Consider the following 24,333-nt stretch of genomic DNA (forward strand, 5'->3'; position numbering starts at 1 on the left):
ACCAATGTATGGCTAGGTTGACTTGAAACTCTAAACATCTGGAGATGACAGTATCATAAAGTAGCATTTCTGAGAAGACATTTTGACCATATAGTAAGTACACCTTACCATATAAAAAAAAAGAAATTAAGAAATATACATTAGTCTCCAAATAGTTCTCCCTCCACAAAATCCTTAAGATCATTAGGAATAGGAGTTTGGGGTCTAAGCAGGTATTAATGAGCCGAGATGGCACAGCAGGTAGAGTGCAGTACTGCAGGCCACTAAAGCTGACTGTAGATCTGCAGGTCAGCGGTTCAAATCTTATCACTGGCTCAAGGTTGACTCAGCCTTCCATCGGTTCAAATCTTATCACTGGCTCAAGGTTGACTCAGCCTTCCATCCTTCCAAGGTGGGTAAAATGAGGACCCGGCAATATGCTGGCTCTGTTAAAAAGTGCTATCCCTAACATGTAAGCCACCCTGTGTCTAAGGAGAAGGGTAGCATAATAAAATGAAATGAAATGAAATGAAATATAATAAAATAAAATAAAATAAATAAAATAAAATTCTAAATTATCTAACTGTAACTCTAGCTCAGAATAGGGAAAGATTAGGTATAATGCAGGAACATTATTGAACTATGTTTTTTTAAGGATTATATTTTTCAAAACTACAAAATAATATAAACAAACAAAAACACACATCCTCTGCTTAGTAGATTACAAGGTCAGTGCACACAAGAGCAATTGTGTAGGGTTTTCCCTTGACCTGCTTGCTAGTATCATTCTTTGCCTGAGGCCTGTTAAACTCATTTTACAAAGGCTGGCAGCTCAACGATTTTATGTGAAAGAAGTTGAGAGGGACAATTTGTTCTCAGTTAGTGCATATTTGTCACTGAAGAACAACCTCCAAGAATCTATATAAAAGATATGTATCAGAACCCAACTAGGAGCTTTAAAAAGTGAAAAAGAAAGAAAAGTTGAAAACCACGTTGCTTTCTTTTCATTACCTGTCTATGACAATTGGTTGCATATTTTTTTTATACTGACTCTTTCTTTGAAACAGTTGCCACCAACGGTGTGCTAATATTTTTTCTCAAATTCATTTTATTCCTGCTGCTTCCTTATTTTGTTTAATATTTATTTATTATTCTTATATTATGGCCTGAATTTAAGGCACAGAGTAGCTGCAGCAGCATAATCAACCAAATAAATGTAGCATTAAAACCATTCCAATTGTATGTTTTTTAAAATCTCTTTTCATAAGAACAAAAATTTATGTATTCCTTCATTTAAGGCAAAATATATCTCTGCAGATTAACTCTAATTCACCTTCATCTACAACACAAACTTGTAGTGTCACGTTGCTGTCACATGTTTCACCCCTTCGCGGAGCAGGGGTGGGCGTGACCTGCGCATGACATACTTGGTGTGTGGGTCACCAGTTTGACACCCCTGATCTACTGTTCTGCCGGTTTGTTTCAACCGCCCGTAATTACAGGGTAATTAGTCCAGGAAGACACACACCACACGATAAAAGGAAAACCCAAAGGTTTTTATAAACAGAAAAACAGAAACAGCTCCCTTTTTAAATGTCAAAGGGATTTTCTGGTACACACAAGGCACAGGCTAAATGCAATCCAATTGCTCACCCAATAACTGGGAAATTGAGTCCAATTCTAAAGTCCAGGGAGTCCACACACAATCTTGAACAGCACACAAACTATGATCTTGACGAAACAATGAATCAGATAAACTGCCACAAGGCTAAACCAGCACGCTGTTCTTTTTATCTGTAGCACTAATTACAGCAGCCCCACCCAACCACAGGTGGCCTCATTTTCTCTTGTAATAATCCTTCAGTTGTTGTCTCCTATGCATCACTCTACGCATGCGTGGATGTGTCATTAATTCTTGTTCAGAATCCAAGGATGATAGAGATGATTGATCCCCTCCCAGGCTGTCTGCCAAACTCTCCTCTTCCCTGTCACTCACGCTTCCTTGGTCAGAGGAGGCTTCATCAGCAGATTCCATCAGGAGCAAAACAGGCCTGCGGCATGTGGATGTTTCCCCCACATCCACCTGCACATTCCTTGGGGCAGGAGCTGGGCCAGAGCTAACCACAACATCTACAAGTTTTATTCTACTTTGCAGAATCTAGCTACCTTACACAATACATTTTGCATCATCTGATTCAGGGTGAAGAGGTAGATTATTATCATTACTGACCTAAAAGGACAATTTAAAAAGTAGCTACCATATTTATTGTAGCATCTTTAAGTGATTAATGCATTCTGCACCTAGCCTCTGCTAATATTAGAATATCAAAATCATAAGGAAAAAATGCACATTTAATTAATCTGAATATGGAGATCAATTTTCTGTAAACTTTTTCAAACACTATATAAGCCTTCTTTAATAAGATCTTGCTCAGAATCATTGATCTATATTTCCCATGATTCACCCACCTGCACTGCCATTTGATGTTGGATAATCCAGTTTGAGAAAGAGATTCAGACTGCAGTGCTTGAGGGAGTACTTTTCTGATAACGAATGATTCAGATACTCTTAAATTGTGTGTGTGTGTGGGGGGGGGGGTAATTTTCCCTTAATTTTCTAATACATTGTATTTCACATGATGATTTTTAAGTATTCACATTAAAAACCAAGTATGAAACATTTGCAAGATTGTAGAAATTATAGGAAATCCATTCCTAGAGGATCTTTTTGATTTAGCTGAGAAAAATATTGTTCAGTCAGTTTCTTGATCTTCACTGTAAAGACTTACTAAATACAAAAAAACTGCTACCATAGCATTGTGGATTAAATTTTATTCTCTTGAGAAGAAGGTACAATGTGGTCTCAGAAGTCTCAAACATTTCCTTTTCCAGCTGAGAAATTTTAGATGAGATAATATAAAACCTAGTACAGTGGTACCTCGGTTCTCGACCACAATTCGTTCTGGAAGTGTGGTTGAGAACCGATTTGCTTGAGAACCGAAACAATTTAAGATAAATTCTCCTCCTCAGTTGTCTCTCCCTCTAGCTTGCCTGCTTCTGTCCCTGTATCTCTCTCTCTCTCTCTCTCTGTAGCTTGCCGGCTTCTATCTTCAGCTCTCTCGCTCACCTGCTTCTGTCCCTGGCTCTCTCTCTCTCTCTCTAGCTTGCCGGCTTTTGTCTTCAGCTCTCTCAAGTGTTCGAGTTCCAAATATTTGTTCGGATTTCAGGGCAAAAGTTTCTTGAATTTCCTGGTCGAATACCAATTTGTTCGAACTGAGAAGCGTTCGAAAACCGAGGTACCACTGTATTTGGACTAGGTTCAGTAACTAGCCCAGGTCATTATGATGATCAGAAACTTCCAGGCATGTCACCTGATCATCTTACAAATCAAGCTCACGCTATCATTTATTTCAGTATCACGATTTAAATAAGTCAACTTTGAGAAAGTTTAAATTCCATTTCTGAAATCCATGAATAATAGACTGACAGCTGTAAACATTTCACAGCACGTTCTGACAAAGAGTCATTTATTTTATGAACAGTGATGAAGTATAGCAATTTTTTTAAAAAAAAATAATACTTCAAAACTTTTCACAATATGCAATCAGCATTTTGTACATGCTCATCTAAGAGAGCTGAGTTACACATAGCAAACAGAAATGACTTGTCTCAGCATTCTTTGGATTAGAAATAACCCACGAAGCGAAGAAAAACTGTATCAAATGCAGTGAGTACATCTTGAACCAGAAGTTTCTGATTAAAGCATCAGATAAAAATTTATGATTATTCTTCTAGATCTTTTTCTTAAACCCTCTGTCAACCCTGAAGTGAGCTTGGCTTAAGCCATCTTGGTGCCTTCAAGGTCGAACATATAAAAACTTTTATATCTAAGATACAAAAACTTCCCTGAAGAAGCCTATACAGAGGTACCTCTACTTAAGAACTTAATTCGTTCCGTGACCAGGTTCCTAAGTAGAAAAGTTCTTAAGTAGAAGCAATTTTTCCCATAGGAATCAATGTAAAAGCAAATAATAAGTACAAACCCGTTAGGAAGGAAATAAAACCTCGGAATTTGGGTGGGAGGAGGAGAAGGAATAAGAGGAGGAGGACAGTTGCTGCTGAAGGAAGAAGGTGAGTTGAGGGGAATCAAAAATATCCAAAACTTTAAGGCTTAAAAAAAAAGGGGGACTCTGAGGCGGCGAGGAGGAGCATACACCTCCCATACACCTGGCGTGAGGCTGCCTCCCATACACTGCGCCAGAGAGAGAAACTCAGGTGGGCGAGAGAGGGGAACCTCCCGCATCTTTGACCGAAAGGCAGCAGCTACTGCTGCTGCTACCTGCTTCCTCTTCCTTGCCATGCTGAAGGGCTCCCTTCTTCTCTCACTCGCTTGCTTTGTAGCCAGCGCCTTTCCTTCACTATGGGGATTCCTCGGTTTGGCTGAAGCCGAGTTGATCCAGCTGTGGTGAAGCATCCCCCCCTTTTGCCTTTCTGTGCCCAGATGCTCCATGAGGCAACCTTGCACCAGATGTATGGGAGGCAGTGTGAGGGAGTCACCACAGCAAAGTGGTTTATTCCCTCTCCAAGTGCCCAGAGAAAGGAAAGCCCTTCATGGCATTGGACCAGAATATCTCCGAGACCGCCTCCTGCCGCACGAATCCCAGCGACCGATTAGGTCCCACAGAGTTGGCCTTCTCCGGGTCCCGTCAACTAAACAATGTCAGTTGGCGGGTCCCAGGGGAAGAGCCTTCTCTGTGGCGGCACCGGCTCTCTGGAACCAACTCCCCCCGGAGATTAGAACTGCCCCTACTCTTCCTGCCTTCCGAAAACTCCTTAAGACTCACCTTTGCCATCAGGCATGGGGAAACTAAACAGCTCCCCTGGGCATGTTAATTTATACATGGTATGCTTGTGTGTGTGTTTGCTATTACATGGGGTTTTTCTTAAATCGTTAAATATTTTAATTAATTGGATTGTTGTGACTGTTTTTACTTGTTGTGAGCCGCCCCGAGTCTTCGGAGAGGGGCGACATACAAGTCCAACTAATAAATAAAAATAAATAAATAAATAAATAATAAAATGCTCAGTTCGTTCTGGGCTACCCAGAGCGAAGGGAACATTTCTTTTCTCTGGGTGCTGGCAGAGGTTTATTCCCTCTCCAAGCGCCCAGAGAAAGGAAAATGCTTTATTTGCTCTGTACTGCCAAAGCCTCCTTAAGCGCCACTGAAAGTCTCCTCTGGCAGCCCAGAACAGCCCGAGATGGCCAGGATCAAAGGGGGAATGGCAGGAAACTGGCCGGGCCTTCGTGTCACTCTCAAATTTCCTGTGAAATTTTTCCAGGCTCAGGTTCATAAGTAAAAAATGGTTCTTAAGAAAAGGCAAAAAAATCTTGAACACCCAGTTCTTATCCAGAAAAGTTCTTAAATAGAGGCGTTCTTAAGTAGAGGTACCACTGTATTTTTCAAATCACTGGTTGCATTTGGAGATTTACTCTCTTACTTTTAATTCCACATATGCAAGTAAGAACCAAAACAATGGCAATTTCTCTTAATAATCTGCCCATCTTCTTTTTACACCACTATTTTATCTGGACAAATACCACAGGGATGTGGTGGCTCAGTGACTAAGAGGCTGAGCTTGTCGATCATAAAGATCGGCAGTTCGGCGATTTGAATCCCTAGCGTTGTGTAACGGAGTGAGCTTGTGTTACCTGTCCCAGCTTCTGCCAACCTAGTAGTTCGAAACATGTGAAAATGAAAGTAGAAAAAGAGGGACAACCTTAGGTGGGAAGGTAACAGTGTCCAATGCGCCTTTGGAATTTAGTCAGGCCATCCACATGACCACTGAGATGTCTTCGGACAGCACTGGCTCTTCGCTTTGAAACGGAGATGTGTGCCGCCCCTTATAGTCGGTAGCAACTAGCACATTTGTGCGAGGGGAACTTTTACACCCTAGGGCAGTGTTTCCCAATCTTGGCAACTGGAAGATATTTGGACTTCAACTCCCAGAATTCCCCAGCCAACAAATGCTGGCTGGGGTATTCTGGGAGTTGAAGTCCAGATATCTTCAAGTTGCTAAGGTTGGGAAACACTGCCCTAGGGGGAGTATAAATATTTAGGGGACAATAGCTGCAGAAACAGGGAATGTGAGGAAGATGAAGAGAAAGAGAAGGGGACACACGCATATACACACACACACACACACAAACACACTTTAACATTCTTCACTTTATGAATAATTTGAAGCTAAAGAGCAAGTTTTCAGTTTATAATCTGGTAATTTTCATTCCACATTGAAAGTATTTCAGGTGTAATATTAAAATATTAATGGAAGTAACTGTAAAATAAATTGTATAAAGAACAAAGACAATGAAGTCTAGAGTTCTTTTTTTAAAAAATTGCATACTGTGATTGAGATTCTATTATCTAGTGGATGAAATTAATGCTAAATGCCCCAAATGCCAAGAGAGTAGCCGAATTCTCTTTTGAATGTTACTACAAAGCAGCTGTACTAATCTATTCATATTAGTTTCACCTGATTGCCTCTTTTAATGTAGGTTACCAATTGCTCTGAAATGAACAGACCAAATGCTTGATACTCTGAAGGCCTGCTCTGGTATTTTTAACTTTTCGAGCCCCCTATATATCTAATTCCTATTTGCCAGAAAACATGACAGGAGACTCTTTGACTTCCTTTAACAAGGAAAAACCAATTTATTTTGCATCAATTCAATTCAATTTATTAGATTTGTATGCCGCCCCTCTCCGAAGACTCGGGGCGGCCACGTTCTTTAACAATTAGATAAAAAGAGCCCCCTGTTTTAGGATACCTGTTAAAACAGGGGTTATCAAACTCATGTCATCATGTGATATATCGTGGCTCTCCCCCTTCGCTAAACTGGGGGTGGGCGTGGCCAGCACGTGATGTATCCCGCCGGCGGGCCACAAGTATTAAAAGATGGTGTTTTTTAAGAGGCCGCTCTAAGAAGGGGATCTAGTAAAAGTTAGAATTCCACTCTGGATAGTGTTGTGATGCTTTTCTGATTGATTTAATCCCTTTCTAAATTTAGTTATTATTTGCTAATGTTATTTTTTATTATGTTACACCATTTTATATTTTAATTCTTCTATTATACGGACTGTGACCTTCTCAGTTTTCTGCTAGATTGGAGGACATATAAGCTCCCTGTATAATAAATAAATAAACTGTATTGTTATTATTTTTTTAAAAAGGAATTGCAACTACAAAAATGGCCAATCCTCCCCTCTTCACACACACATGATTTCCAACATTACCGCTACGGAGATTGTTTCTTAATTTAAATATTATTCTCCTGCCAGACTCTATAGGAAGGGAACTGAATTTCATTATGGTTTCTCCGCAGCAGGATCTGATCCATCTATCAGACTGAACTGGTTTTCTAAATGGCTCCTCAGTCTCCATCGTGTTGAGCAGACTGTATTAATAATGGATAAGACCAATATTATCTACTAAAGTACCGGTAAGGACCTTAGGGAAAAGAGATAAATAAAGAAGCTTAAGACAGGAAAGAAACAAATCCCATAGAGACTTCTTATTACTTCTTAAACATATCCTGTGACAAGAAAAGGACAAACAAAATCACCACGTAACCCTGTACAAATTAGAGAGCAGCAATTAATAGGAAAAAGGGTCCAACTTTTTTTCCTATAGTCTGAGGGGTATTATACCTCAGGATAATTTAATTTAGTTTAGTTTAGTTTAGTTTAGTTTAGTTTAATTTAATTTAAAATTTGACTTCTATGCCGCCCAATCCCAATGGGACTCAGGGCGGCTTACAACAGTAAATAGTACTAAACAAAGTCAAATATTGGTAATAAGAACAGTAAAATGCATAATAAACCCTAATGAAACTATCCAAACCCACATACATACAGAATCAGTTACAAATCGGATGTGATAATATGTTACATTCACGGCCCCCATAGACAGATCTTCACGGCCTTTCAGAAGGACAGCAGGGTGGGGGCAGTACAGACTTTGGGGAACAGCTGGTTCCATAAGGTCGGGGCAGCCACAGAGAAGGCTCTCCCCCACGGACCCGTCAGCCTGCATTGTTTAGTCGACGGGACATGGCTATGCATATTTGGGAAAGCCCATGCTTGCTCTCGCAGCTGCATTCTGCACGATCTGAAGTTTCTGAACATTTTTCAAAGGTAGCCCCATGTAGAGAGCGTTACAGTAGTTGAGTTTCGAGGTGATGCGGGCATGAGTGACTGTGAGCAGTGACTCCCGGTCCATGTAGGGTCACAACTGGTGCACAAGGCAAACCTGGGCAAAAGCCCCCCTCGCCACAGCTGAAAGATGTTTCTCTAATGTGAGCTGTGGGTCGAGGAGGACGCCCAAGTTGCGAACCTTCTCTGAGGGGGCCAGTGATATTGTAGGCTTATGTAATATTGTGGTTTAAGCTGAAATAGGTATTCACTGGTAGGACATTGTGGTAGATGATTTTATGAATTACATTTAGATCAGATCGAAGGCGATGTAGCTCTAAGCCCAAAATTTCAAGTCTGGTGGAATAAGGTATTCTGTTGTGAGTAGAGGAGTGGAGGACTCTTCTTGTGAAATATTTCTGGATTCTCTCAATTGTATTAATGTCCGATATGCAGTGCGGATTCCAGACAGGTGAGCTGTATTCGAGAATTGGTCCTGCAAATGTTTTGTATGCTCTGGTTAGCAGTGTAATATTGTCAGAGAAGAAGCCACATAAAATTAGATTAATTAGATTAGATTAACAGCTCTTAGTGGTAGCATAGGATATCTGCAGGCTCCTTTGTTATGCTGAAGAGATACTTTGGAGAGAAGGATCAAAGCACGCAATAGCATTTCATACTATATAGGCTGTCACTGTACTGTTTTTCTTTAAAATTGTATAGTTCTTTTTATCCATTAACAGTGCATATTTACACAGCCATAATTGCAAAATGAATTAGGTACCAGATCTGTTTGCAGGAGTGTTATTCCTCTCCCTTTCTCTAATGAATTGGGGCAGATCTGTTTGCAAGGTTTTTTTTTAACCTTTTTCTCTCTCTGCATATTTATAAAGATTTATAAGGATCATGATCTTTATTAACTCAATAATTATGAATGAACTGAATATGAATTTATATTTGTTTGACAATCCTGAGAAAACTGAGTCATCATTTATTCACAGCTGTTTACAACTATCACGGGGAGGATTATAAACTTTTATGACCTGGATGGTAAACTTTTATTGTCTGGATGGTAAACCTTTAATATATTGAGCTGTAACTATCACTCTACTTTCCTTTGTGGATTATAAATTGTCAGAGACTGCAATATTTTTATAGTTATGAACCTCTTCACTGTTATTAAGACTACTATCGTTGTATATATGTTTTGTGTCTACATGTGTGTATGACATATTTTTGCTGATTAAGTGAAAAGGAAGGGGGACTAGTATAGATCTATTTTGAGCTTATTCAACAAAAAACAAGTATATATATAAATATATGTATGTATGGTATGTACAGTATGTATGTATGTATATGTATATGTATACATATATTACACATATATAGTTTGTTAGCTATAAAAAAATTCACTGTCTTGAATGGCCCTTGGAGGGGCCAAGTGGCAAAAAGGAAGCAGTATGCTCTCTCCTTATTACAGTGGTCCCTCTACTTATGAACTTAATTTGTTCCGTGACCAGGCTCTTAAGTAGAAAAGTTTGTAAGAAGAAGCAATTTTTCCCATAGGAATCAATGCAAAAGTAAATAATGTGTGTGATTGGAGAAACCACAGGGAGGGTGGAGGCTCTGTTTCCTCCCAGGAGATTTCTAGAGTGGCCCCATGAAAGCTTCTCCCCGCCTTTTCCAGCCCTGTTACCTCCCAGGAGATTCCTAGAGAGGCCCACAGAGGCTTCTCTCTGCCTTTTCCGGTTACAGTTTCGGAGGTTCGGGTTTGTAAGTGGAAAATGGTTCTTGAGAAGAGGCAAAAAAATCTTGAACACCCAGTTCTTATCCAGGAAAGTTTGTAAGTAGAGGCATTCTTATGTAGAGATACCATTGTACTCCTATTTGGGTATTAGAGAGATAGACTCCTGTTCATGTGAAGTTCTAGTACTGTTTTACAAAGTCTTAGTAAGACCACACTTGGAATAGTGCATCCATTTCTGGTCATCACAATTTGAAAAAGAGGTTGAGACTGTGCAAAGAGCAACAAATCTAAATAATAAATAAATAAATAATAAACAAAAATGATGAGGGGGCTGGAGGGTAAAACATATGAAGAACGATTGTAGCAATTGGGTATATCTAGTCTAATGAAAAGAAGGACTGGGGTGACATGGTAGCGCTGTTCCAATATTTGAGGGGCTTGTACAAAGACGAGGGGGTCAAACTATTTTCCGAAGTACCAAAAGGCAAGAGAGGAAACAATGGATGGAAACTAAGCAAAGAGAAAAGCAACCTAGAACTAAGGAGAAATAGAAATTTCCAATCTTAACAGCACTGCCTGATCAATCTTTTGCATACATCCTTTGAGAATGTATCACTTTGCATTATAATATGCAATAGTGCGCATAATTCCACTTAGTGAGTATAATAGTGAGTAAATTCTACTTAGATTAAGGCATTTTTAAAAAACATTCAATCCTTGGTATGCAGTCTTATTATGATTTTGAGACACAAAAAACCCCACTAGAAAGATCATGTGTTTCTCCCTGATTTGAGAAGAGCTGAAGATAAAAGTTTAGTTTTGCTTTATAGTTGTTTTAATAATGTTAATTTGTTTATTATTTTTACTTTTTAAAATATTTTGACGTATGTAATAAATAAAATCTAGACTTTACAATTGGGGCGGGGGGCAATATAGCCTGCATGATAAATCATTGAAGTATATATGAAATTAATTTGTTAACAGAAAAAAAAGCATGTACTAATTTATATACTTGAGACAAATTATAGTCTGGGGTATAATTAATATAATATAAATATAGTTACTTTAATGCTAATACAATGCTAATATAGTAATCCCTCGCTACGCCATGGTTTATCTTACGCGGATTTGCTACTTCACGGGTTTTCAAAGGGGGTTTAAATCCATTAAATCCATTAAAAATTTTAAATCCACTAAAAATTCATAAAATTCTTCTACAGTATTACTGTACTCTATTAAAGAAACAGGTAGGATACCACATGTAGTTCCAGCTGAGAAACATTACAGAATGACTGTTTAATGAAAAGGGTGGGTTTTAAAAGTCCAAATACTCATTAAATACATAAATAAAAATCATTCCTCTACTTCACGGAAATTCGTTTTTCACAGGTGGTCTTGGAACGCATCCCCCGCGATGTTGCAGTATAGCATAAATGTTAGAAATAGGATTTATAAATCTGGACCTCTAGCATAAAGAATACTCTGCTTACCCTGATTCTAATAACCCAGGACAAGAAGGGCCCTAATCTGCCTAATCTGCGTTCCTGGCAATCACTACAGAGAAACAAAAGGGGCTCAAAAAACCCATCTCACAATAAACAAAGTTTTCACCACTCCGGACAGGACATATAGGATCAAAGGGGGGAATTTACATTGCCTAAGACATACAACAGCAGGACAGGGTGATTAAGGAAGATTAGCAAGATAAGGAAGAAGACTTCAGAGAAATTAGGTGTGAAAAAACATCTGCTCTTAGGAAGTTTCTAGGAAATTGGTTCTTGATATCTATGGGAAAGGAAGAACTCAAAAGATACATTTGAAGTTGTGTTGTTGGATGTATCATTTTGACATGTTTATGTAATTATACCCCATTTCCTTATGTTCTCAAATAAAAAGGGGTACATGACTCTATACCATGTCACTTCACCCAGAGAGAGAATGTGCCCAGGTTCTTCTTTCTAGGATTCGCGTTCGTGAGTGACCCCACACGGCTGGGTTGTACTTAGCCCCTTTTGAAGACATTTTCTTCACTAGGGACTTGGACAGCATCCACACCGCGAAAAACGAGGGATCACTATATTTGTATATACTACTATTAATTTAATTTTCTTTGATTTTCTTCTGTACTTACTACTGTGTTTTCTTTTTTAAAAGTGTAACATTAATAAAAATATTTAAAAAGAAGATAAAAGAATGGGCCTGGAAAGGAGATAGTTGGAAAGCCATATAGAAAGGACTTTCAGCAGCAAAAGAAGCAAAACCAATTAAAGTGAGTGATCCTTTTTATAACTGCTCTTGTTTTGCAATTATGAGGATTGGCAGGGAACAAGTCGGGGATATGCCAGGATACAGGATTGATAGAGAGCCCTGCCCCCAATAAAACACACAGAAATGAAGAGGACGTACGTAATGAATATGGAATCTAACCGAGAGGAATAAATTAGTGCCGGTTTGCCTCTGGGATTCTACTATCCAAACTAATTTCAGCTACAGTGTTTGAAAGCAACCTAATGCAGAATAGCATTAGTGTTAGCACTTCCAATTTCAGAGACTATAGTTACATCAGCAGCAGCAAGGAAATAATGATCCGTCATTCCTCCACTCAAAATAGAATACTCTACGAGACTAGACTTTCAATTCTGGGCCTAGAAAGTTTAGAACTAAGACGCCTTAAACAAGATCTAAGTATTGCCCACAAGATCATATGCTGCAACGTCCTGCCTGTCGGCGACTACTTCAGCTTCAACCACAACAACACAAGAGCACACAACAGATTTAAACTTAATATTAACCGCTCCAAACTTGACTGTAAAAAATATGACTTCAGTAACCGAGTTGTCGAAGTGTGGAACTCATTACTGGACTCCATAGTGTCATCCCCAAACCCCCAACACTTTACCCTTAGATTATCTACAGTTGACCTATCCAGATTCCTAATAGGTCAGTAAGGGGCGAGTACAAGTGCACTAGAGTGCCTTCCATCCCCTGTCCTATTGCTCTCCTATATCTCCTATACCTTTCTTCTATTCCTATATCTCTTCTTCTATTCTTTCATTGATATGTTCTATTACTATATCTTCTTTTATATTCTTTCCTAGATATATTTTACTATGAGTATCTCCTCTATAACCTTCATCACATATTTTACTATGTGTATATAGATATATACCCACTAAAACTCTCATTGTGTATTGGACAAAATAAATAAATAAATAAATAAAATAAAACAAATAAATAAATAAATAAAATTCTGGTTATTTTCATCGGCATAGTTATATATAATTAAATCATAATTCTGAGAAATGTAATCACACAATCATTTATTCTTTCCCATTCACTACTCATTTCTAATCTTTGCAGACACTGAAAATGTTATTATCATTCCACATAAAGCAACATAATTAAGATGTTCAGTTATAATAAGTTGAGATACAATGAACATAACAATGTGTTTCTGAGTAGATAATTTTACAATGTATGCAGTAGTCAAAATAGCTGTCTCACTGTATTTTATTAAAAAGGTATTTATAATGGACAAAAGGTTAGGCCTGGCTATATATATATATAAGGCTAGGCTATACAATATATGCTGTATATATATTCTCTAATGTCAGAGCATGTCAGTTCTTACATTCTTTAGGATGCTGCCCTAATAGAAAGTAGAGGGATGCAGTGCTACACATTGGAAGACAAAATGCACTTTGGAGTGTGCAAGAGTGCTCACATAGCCACTACAAAAATCTATGCCACCAATTAAAGACCAAATGTAACAATTATCCCATCAATCAAGAAGAAAACCTTCTGCGCACAAATTCCATACGCGTCTTCTAAAATTTTGTAAACAACAAACTCAAATACTCGAGATCCATCCCATCACTCAAAGGACCAAATGATAAAGAATATAATGATGAAGCTGTTAAAGCCAACCTATTTAAAACAGCAGGTAGAGTACTGTACTGCAAGCCACTGAAGCTGACTGTAGATCTGAAGGTCAGCAGGTTCAAATCTCATCACCGGCTCAAGGTTGACTCAGCCTTCCATCCTTCCGAGGTGGGTAAAATGAGGACCCGGATTGTGGGGGCAATAGGCTGGCTCTGTTAAAAAGTGCTATTGCTAACATGTTGTAAGCAGCCCTGAGTCTAAGGAGAAGGGCGGCATAAAAATTGAATAAATAAAATAAATAAATAAATTATTCGTCTCCATTTTTGTAAACAGCAATGGCTCATGCCCAATATTTTTTAGTCGCACCACAAACAATTTCAACAATCTAACAAATTGATTTTACAGAAGATAATGTTGGAAAAGCATTACACAACCTAAAACCATCTCTATCCATTGGATCTGACAGTCTGTGTGCATATTTCTTAAAAAATCTCTCTACAACCATAGCTGAACTTCTAAGCATACTTTCTGAAAAACCCTTCAGGACTAGCCTCTTACCCAACTTATGGTCACTAGCCACAGCCATCTCAATCTTCAAAAAAGGAGATCCAAGTAACGTTGAAAATTACAAACCAATCTCTTTATGTTGCATAACCTGCAAAGTCATGAAATCAATCATAAATCAATCTATCACCCTTCATCTAGAAACTAACAACCTATTCTCTAACAAACAATTTGGTTTCAGAAAAAAGTTATCCACTAAACTACAACTCCTGTACTGCAAAAACATATGGACTTCACAACTCGATCAAGGTAAATCAATAGATGCAATTTACATAGACTTTTGTAAAGCCTTTGATTCAGTAGTACATGACAAACTACTTTGGAAACTAAAATCTTATAGCATCTCTAGTTCCCTAGGTGCAATCCTGTCCTATATAGCTGTGTTTTTTATGCTGCACATATGCATGGACAGCATGTGTGAGCAAATTGCAGTGTTTTGTAATGCTGCACATATGCGCGGATGGTGTGCACACAAGCAAAGTGAGCGTGTGTGCATGCACTCTCACATTTATGGTGCTGGGGGTACCGGTTGTTACAGTATGGAAACCCACCTCTGGTTACTGTTCTTTGAAGGCTCGGACAGGATAATGGCAACATTCAGGAAAAGTTTGTAATCTTTTTGTCTTTTATATATAAAGAACCAGTTTATTCTGCATTCTAGGATTCCAATTTCTTTGATATCTTTGATGCTGTTGGGACCACTCTGCCAGACAGGATGATTGCTAAAAAGTACAGATGGGGTTTCTTTGCTGGAAAAGTGTCAAAATATGAGGTTTTTTTTTAAAAAAGTGTTCTCCCTTGTGCAAATAAATGCATTTTTCTTTCTCTTGCTCAGATGTCCTGGGGGACATCAGGATCAGTACAGTGTGAAAGAACAGCTGAGAAATTGTCAAGAAGAGGCTCGAGGAGAAGAAAATATATTTCTCCCTCATCTCTATGCAAGTGAGCATTATTCTGTCTCCTGCAGAGGCAATGGACTTTCTGAAAGTCCAGTCATCTCGTGAAAAAGCATCTTTGGGACAACCATGACCTGAATGACTGAAAATCTCCAGAGAACGTCTCTTGTAGAGGTCATTGGGGAGACAGTGGGGTCACTGTCTTGATCAAGAGGTCTTCAACCATGACAACTTTAAGACCTGAGGACTTCAACTCCCAGAACTCTTCAGACAGCAAAGCCCCCATTTAAACTTTATTACATTTTTCATAAAAAGACAAATATAACGTACATAAATAAAACAACTATTTGTGGTTACAATTACCCCACTTGTTTTTGAAGTCTCACTAGTACAGAAAAAGAAAAGGTTCACTCTTAACTTATAAGGTTAATATAATAAATCAGATATAAAGAAATATTTTTGTTATTATATCCTTATTTCGTGTAAAGTTAACAAAATAAAACTTTTTTTAATATCTATACATACTTTCAAATCATCTGAATTTTGTTTTTTCTCTTTTACTTAACCATATATGCAATTTATTCCAAATCTCATAAAATTCTGATTCGTCCTGGTTATTTAACCGCCTTGTCATCATATCCATTTCGGCACACTCTATAATTTTATTTATTACATCGTCTTCCTCGGGAATATCTCCTCCCTTCCAATTCTGTGCAAATACTATTCTAGCTGCTGTTAAAATATGAATGATTAAAAAAAATATCCTTTTTAAATTTTTGATTCGTTATACCCAATTTAAAAAATTCTGGCGTTTTCTTAATATCTTGTAAAGTAATTTCTTTTACCCACTTTTCTATTGTATTCCAATATGACTTAGTTTTTGGCAAGTCCACCACTGATGATAAAAAGAGCCTATTTCTCGCTTGAATTTCCAACAATTGGGGGACATGTTAGGGAACATTTTGCTATTCTATTTGGTGGCAAATGCCACCTGTAGAACATCTTAATTTGATTTTCTTTTAATGAGGTTGATTTTGTCATTTTTCATTTTTCCAAACTTTCTCCCACGTTTTTAAATCGATCTCTCTTCCTAGATTTTTGCACCAGCTTATCATACCATCTTTTAACGTCTGGTCTATATTTTTATAACCTATCAAATATTTATATGCCTTCCCTATTAATTTACTCTGATTTGTTATTAACAAATTATCATGGAAAAGCCCCCATTTCCATGGCTACAGAAGGTATGTAAAGGGTGTCCGTGGTGAAGAAAAGGTTGAGAAAGTCCATAAGTCTTAAATTTGCCGAGGTGGCAAGAATGGAGAAAACTGGGAACTCCACCGTTTCCAGAGAAATGGCTGAGAGAAGCTGAGAGGGTGGCTGTGAAAAGTCTTGATGGGAAGCTTTGATTAGATAATCCCGATTAAAGCTTATTTGGAAACTGAAAGAGGGAACAGCAAATTCATTCAGATGACTTTTTTGCTGGAATTATGGCAGACAGCATACGGTGATGCATCTTCACTTCCATATATGTTGCATCAGGGGGCTCTGATATAAGGAGCTAGCCAAAGGCCAGCTTTTTTGACATAGGCAGCCACAAGCTTCCACTTTGCGTGTCCTATATAGCAGTGGTCCCCAACGTTTTTTCCACCAGGGACCAGTTTCAGCAAGACAATTTTTCTATGGCCCAGTGGGGGCTGAAAGGGGCGTGGTTGGGGGCGGGATTAAGCATGGGGTGCTGGTCCTCCCCGCCCCTCTTTCCCACCATCGTCCTGTGGCCGGCAGAACCTGCCTCCCAAGCCCTCTTGCCCAGCGGGAGCTAAGCGCTGGAGAGAGTGGGTCATGCTGGCCCTCCTGCCTCCCCCCAGCCAAAAACGCAAAAGCGCCCCGCAGCAGAAGCCAAAAGAGGCTTGAGCCTCTCGGTCCTTCCTGCCCCTCTGTCCCATCCATCGTCCTGTGGCCGGCAGAACCTGCCTCCCGAGGCCTCTTGCTGGAGGGAGGGGGTGGCGGCATGAGGGCCGGCAGCTGCTGACTCCACGGACTGGTGCAACATGCCCCGCGGCCCGGTACTGGTCCGCGGCCCGGTGGTTGGGGACCCCTGCTATATAGTATATTTCTAGGTTAGCCTGTCAATGCAACTGGAAACTCTGCTCCCAGTTGAACAGTTCTTTCCATGAGAGGTGAAGGCGTTAATGGCCACTGCTTAATGTCCACTGTAATGGCATGGCTACAAATGTTGTTTATTCTTTCTTATTCTTTTTTTTTACTGAAGCCTACCTGCCCTTGCTTGCTTATTTATTTATTTATTTATTTATTTATTGATTGCATTTATATGCCGCTCACTCCGAAACGGATTCTGAGCAGCTAACAACAGTTATGCAATAAAAATACAATAAAAAGAGCAATTAAAACATCGATAAAATCTACAATACCATAAAAACTACTAAAAAAAACCCTTGAGCACTAACAGTTAATCTTAATTCTAGGCCTGTCAGAAAAGCCAGGTCTTGACAGCTTTCCAGAAGACCAGTAGGGAGGAAATAATGCAAATCTCTGGGGGTAGTTGATTCCACAGAGTCGGAGCTGCCACAGAGAAGGCTCTTCCCCGAGGTCCCGCCAGCCGACACTGTTTGGCGGATGGGACCTGGAGAAAGCCAACTCTGTGGGCCCTTACTGACCGCAGCAAGGTATGAGTGAGAAGGCAATGGTTGTCCACCTTTTCTTCACCGCTCTTGAAACCTAAATAATAATGTGAGCCGCCCCGAGTCTACGGAGAGGGGCGGCAATCAAATCAAATCAAATCAAATCAAATCTCAAATCTCAAATCTCAAATCAAATCAAATCAAATTTCTTCAAGCCTTTGCAGACCCCTTGTGATGAATTTACAGCCACACCAGAGATATGTGGACCACATGTTCAGAACTACTACTCCATGGCATTGTAGTTCACAATACTAATCTGCTTAAGTTGCCTCCACCAATTCACTAAGAATGTTGTGAATAAGCCATAATTCCAGTACAACTGAAGTCTTCCTGCCACTGATGATGGAAATATTTTTCTAAGAGATGCCAAATTTGTCAACTGATTTTATTAATCTCCCTGACAACCCAAAGTCCTAGCAATCAGGGGCAGCAAACTACACATCCAAATGGAAACAAATCAGTGGTTCTTCTTCCAAATCTAGTAAGCCAAACTGAGAGCTCCAACCTGCCACCCACAAATACGTTTGCCAAGCAGCTATGCCAACCCTCAATATACAAGAAAAGTCAGAGATCAGTGATCAGAAATAACAATGTGCAACACCTTACAAGGACAACACAATTAACACTCCACAGTAATTGAGAAAAACAAGTGGAAAATTAAAGATTTTTTTAAAAAAAATATGGTATTTTTAAACTGGAATCAGATATATTTATTGATCCAGCTAACATCTGCATGGGCTATTTTCACCAACACTCTGTGGCCTGCACTGGCTGCCAATCAGTTTCCGGTCACAATTCAAAGTGTTGGTTATGACCTATAAAGCCCAACATGGCATCGGACCAGAATATCTCCGGGACCACCTTCTGCTGCACGAATCCCAGCGGCTGATTAGGTCCCACAGAGTTGGCCTTCTCCGGGTCCTGTCGACTAAACAATGTCGTTTGGCGGGACCCAGGGGAAGAGCCTTCTCTGTGGTGGCCCCAGCCCTCTGGAATCAAATCCCTCCAGAGATTCGAACAGCCCCCACCCTCCTCACCTTCTGTAAAATGTTGAAGACCCACCTTTGTCGCCAGGCGTGGGGATAATTACCACCCTCTCCCCCCTTTTTTGTTATGTTTTTGGCCTTACTGTATGACGGATTAGGTTGAATGTGTATGATTGTATAGTTAGGGATTTTATTTATTTATTATTTATTTATTTATTACTTAGATTTGTATGCCGCCCCTCTCCGAAGACTCGGGGCGGCTCACAACATGTAAAAAACAAATCATAAGCAATCAGACAAATTTAAAACATTTAAATATTTTTTAAAAAAACCCATATACTAACAGTCACACACACAGACATACCATGCATAAATTAAACGTGCCCAGGGGGAGATGTTTCAGTTCCCCCATGCCTGACGGCAAAGGTGGGTTTTAAGGAGTTTACGGAAGGCAGGAAGAGTAGGGGCAGTTCTAATCTCCGGGGGGAGTTGGTTCCAGAGGGCCGGGGCCGCCACAGAGAAGGCTCTTCCCCTGGGGCCCGCCAACCGACATTGTTTAGTTGACGGGACCCGGAGAAGGCCCACTCTGTGGGACCTAATCGGTCGCTGGGATTCGTGCGGCAGGAGGCGGTCTCGGAGATATTCTGGTCCGATGCCATGAAGGGCTTTAAAGGTCATAACCAACACTTTGAATTGTGACCGGAAATTGATCGGCAACCAATGCAGACTGCGGAGTGATGGTGAAACATGGGCATACCTAGGTAGGCCCATGACTGCTCTCGCAGCTGCATTTTGCACGATCTGAAGTTTCCGAACACTTTTCAAAGGTAGCCCCATGTAGAGAGCATTACAGTAGTCGAACCTCGAGGTGATGAGGGCATGAGTGACTGTGAGCAATGAGTCCCGGTCCAGATAGGGCCGCAACTGGTGCACCAGGCGAACCTGGGCAAACGTCCCCCTCGCCACAGCTGAAAGATGTTGTTCTAATGTGAGCTGTGGATCGAGGAGGACGCCCAAGTTGCGGACCCTCTCTGAGGGGGTCAATAATTCCCCCCCCAGGGTGATGGACGGACAGATGGAATTGTCCTTGGGAGGCAGCACCCACAGCCACTCCGTCTTATCCGGGTTGAGCTTGAGTCTGTTGACACCCATCCAGGCCCCAACAGCCTCCAGGCACCGGCACATCACTTCCACCGCTTCGTTGACTGGGCATGGGGTATAAATTGATTTAATTTTTTCTACTATTGGATTTGTAATGCATTGTATCACTGTTATGTTGTGAGCCTCCCCGAGTCTTCAGAGAGGGGCGGCATACAAATCTAATAAATTATTATTAATTATTATTATTATTAGTTAGATAATTTGAACGCTGAATGATACAGTCATTTCTTCATCTTTGCTATCTGCCTTCAGAAAGCTACAAGGAGAACCTCTTAAAATTAGAATTGCCCCCACCCTCTTTGCCTTTCATAAGCTACTTAAAACCCACCTCTGCCGCCACTCTTTCCCCCTAGGCCTTTACAATTTTATGCATGGTATCTCTGTATGTATGTTTGGTTTTTATATTAATGGGTTTTTAATCGTTTTTAGTATTGGATTATTATTGTACGCTGCCTTATTATTGCTGTTAGCCGCCCCGAGTCTCCGGAGAGGGGCGGCATACAAATCCAATCAATCAATCAATCAATCAATCAATCAATCAACAAACAAACAAACAAACAAACAAACAAAGCGAAAGCCTGACAGAATTAATTTCTTCTACACAATTTACAGTCCGAGATTTTCATTCTACTCTAGCAAAATAAGGAGTTCCTTTAGGAGCTTTGAGGTTTCGTCATTACAGTGATCCCTCGAGTTTCGCGATCTCGATCTTCGCGAAATGCTATATCGCGATTTTTAAAAAAATATTAATTAAAAAAAAAAACCACTTCCGCGTTTGGCTTCAGGACTCAGCTGGGAAGCCGCGCGGCTGTTTTAAAAGGTCGCAGCCAGCCTGGGGGGCTTCCCAGCACCCCCCGAACCCGCAACCTGGGTCTTCCCAGCCGCCCATGCAAAGGGGAAACCCTGGCTCCTCGCTGATGCCCGCCGCTCGCCCGCCCGCCAGCAAGAGGGGGAAGACCCAGGGAAGGGTCCTTCGGCCGCCCAGCAGCTGATCTGCTCGGTAGCGCAGCAGCAGCAGCGAGGAGCCGAATCGGGTTTCCCCTTTGCATGGGCGGCGGGGAACGCAAACTCCACCATCTACGCATGCGCGGCCATAGAAAAAAAGGGCGCGCATGCGCAGATGGTGTTTTTACTTCCGCAACCCTACATTGCGAAAAATCGATTATCGCGAGGGGTCTTGGAACGGAACCCTCGCGATAATAGAGGGATCACTGTATAACTTAATGGACACATAATTTTAAAAAAAATTGCAACTCAAAACAGCTAAAATGAATAGATTTGCCCTCAAATCTCAAATAAAAAACTCACAAGGAATCATACCATCTTTAAATATTGGATCTCAATCAGATAATACCAATTCAGATTTACACAGGTCATACATAACATTGGTCACTGTCTCTCTCATCTGATCCCACTTGTATTTTCTTACTCACGTAGGTTGCTTTCTGCCCATCAATTTCAGATGTGCTTTTAAGGAAAATGTTAATGTATTAACTTTAATGCTCATGACAGTGTCGATAGAATATAATTTAAGAGCTGAATTAGACATGACATCTCCAAACTGCAATAAAATATTGCAGTCACCTACAATCCCAGCGACCAATTAGGTCCCACAGAGTTGGCCTTCTCTGGGTCCCGTCAACTAAACAATGTCATTTGGCGGGACCCAGGGGAAGAGCCTTCTCTGTGGTGGCCCCGGCCCTCTGGAACCAACTCCCCCCAGAGATTAGAATAGCCCCCACCCTTCTTGCCTTTCGCAAGCTTCTTAAAATCCACCTCTGTCATCAGGCACGGGGGAATTAAGATATTCTTTCCCCCTAGGCTTCCACAATTTATGTATGGTACGTTCGTATGTATGATTGGTTTTAAAATAAGGGTTTTTAGCTTCTTAATATTGGATTGTCGCATGTTGTTTTTATCACTGTTGTTAGCCACCCCGAGTCTACGGAGAGGGGCGGCATACAAATCCAATAAAATGAAAAATGAAATGAAAAATAGCTTTTGTCATCTTCATAGAAGGCGGGGGGAAAAGCCGGGAGGGAAACGATTAAAAATCAACCACCTATGTCATACAATTCAATTAGATCAATGGGGAAAAATATGGCACACCAATTACAACATCCACTTCAAAGAAAACGCAGTTAAAATGCTTTACAGGTGGCACATACCACTAGCAAGGCTAGCAAAAATGTACACCAATCTTAAACCCAACTGTTGGAAATGTGGAGAGGAATACGGCTCATATTTCCACATGTGGTGGACCTGTAGACAAGTTAAAGGAATTTGGTTGAAACTCCGAAAATGGATAAAAGAAATAACTGAGATTGAATTAGAAATGAAACCGGAAATATTTTTGCTTGGCATCATTGAAAACCAAATGAAAAAAGGAACGGTATTATCTTATACAACATTTAATAACAGCAACGAGAATAACTATAGCTCAATTCTGGAAAAATGAAGCTATGCCGAATGAACGAAACTTAATACAAAAAATGTTGGACTGTGCTGAATCAGATAAGCTCACAATGGAGCTAAAAGAACAAGACATCTCAAAATAGTATAAACATAGAAACATAGAAACATAGAAGACTGACGGCAGAAAAAGACCTCATGGTCCATCTAGTCTGCCCTTATACTATTTCCTGTATTTTATCTTAGGATGGATATATGTTTATCCCAGGCATGATTAAATTCAGTTACTGTGGATTTACCAACCACGTCTGCTGGAAGTTTGTTCCAAGGATCTACTACTCTTTCAGTGAAATAATGTTTTCTCATGTTGCTTTTGATCTTTCCCCCAACTTCAGATTGTGTCCCCTTGTTCCTGTGTTCACTTTCCTATTAAAAACACTTCTCTCTTGAACCTTATTTAACCCTTTAACATATTTAAATGTTTTGATCATGTCCCCCCTTTTCCTTCTGTCCTCCAGACTATACAGATTGAGTTCATTAAGTCTTTCCTGATACGTTTTATGCTTCAGACCTTCCACCATTCTTGTAGCCTGTCTTTGGACCCCTTCAATTTTGTCAATATCTTTTTGAACATGGTTTTGAACACGGTTGAACAAAAGAACAACCACTAGTAGCGCTGCGCAACAACGAAATGGTATAAATACAAACCACTAAAGAATTAAACACAACTTTTTTCTCTGTTTAGTTAATGAAATATATGTTTTCAAACTGTAAAACAAGAACAAAAATCAGAAATTATATGACATGGATTAAACCATTGGTTATAATACCGCTAAAAATTAAAATGAGGAGGCTGTCAAGTGAGCCAGCCTCAGGAGGGGTGAGGAGACATACTACATTCGCGTCTTTTAATTTTTTGTTTGTATTGTACGCAATGTACTGTAAGCGGTTATTGTTTATTTGTTTAATTGTTTTTATGTAAATAAAAATCATTTTTAAAATAAAAAATAAAAATAAAAATCAACCACCTATGATTTTCATTCCTGGACAGTGCTGAACTCTACAGCTACAATGGCTTTTCTTTGAGAGAAGGTACCATCAGCGAAACGTTTTTACTACTAAGATCATCTGGAATTTGGAAATTAGAGTTGAATTGCACAGACTTAACTGTGTATTCAGTAATCAATTTTCATTTTGATTTATGAGGAAAATATACCAAATTTGATGCTCCTTCCTTGTACATCAACACCCTATCTCCTCAGAATAGCTTCTAGAAACATCTTAAGCATTTTCAAATGGGCACTGGAAATAGATTACAATCAGATAAACATACCTATCTCATTAAAACCGCTGTAGCCCAGCTCCTGCCTGCTTAAACCCATTTCTTCGAGGTCCAAACACTCAAATCCTGGTGGACACTGGTAACCTTCTTCTGATGCTTTTGAGCAATGTGTGTCTGGGATGGCCAAATTATTCCAGGTTATGTTTCTATTGGGATGACAAGGAAATCAGTTAGTCAAATTGAATGCTATGTGGGCAATCTTGTTCTTTCGGCTTTGTACAAAAAGAGGGACAGACTATCTGGTTACCTGTTTGAGTATCCAAATCATAGCCTGAACAGAAATAACAGTCCTGTATAAAAATTAGGTGCCAGAGAGTAACTAAGGAATAATGCATAGCAACAAAGTTATAAACTGAAGAGCTTTCTGATCTTCTGGGAACAGAAAACAATATGAATATACTATCGAATTCACACATCGTCATCTTTAAATGGAATAATGGCTCAAGAGAATGGAAAAAGGATTTGATATG

The 24,333-nt window shown here is 39.8% G+C and overlaps 1 protein-coding gene across 1 annotated transcript in view; it reads right to left on the reverse strand.

The window, feature by feature from the left end:
* The window catches only part of NALCN (sodium leak channel, non-selective), a 309,533-nt gene that overhangs the window by 199,456 nt on the left and 85,744 nt on the right, over positions 1 to 24,333 (reverse strand). Inside the window, exon 7 of the mRNA XM_070751235.1 lies at positions 23,855 to 24,009. Within this exon, the coding sequence (XP_070607336.1) occupies positions 23,855 to 24,009 (155 nt within the window). The remainder of the gene's footprint in view (positions 1 to 23,854; positions 24,010 to 24,333) is intronic.

Source organism: Erythrolamprus reginae, chromosome 4 (assembly GCF_031021105.1).
Source record: "Erythrolamprus reginae isolate rEryReg1 chromosome 4, rEryReg1.hap1, whole genome shotgun sequence".
Classification (NCBI taxonomy): domain Eukaryota; kingdom Metazoa; phylum Chordata; class Lepidosauria; order Squamata; family Dipsadidae; genus Erythrolamprus; species Erythrolamprus reginae.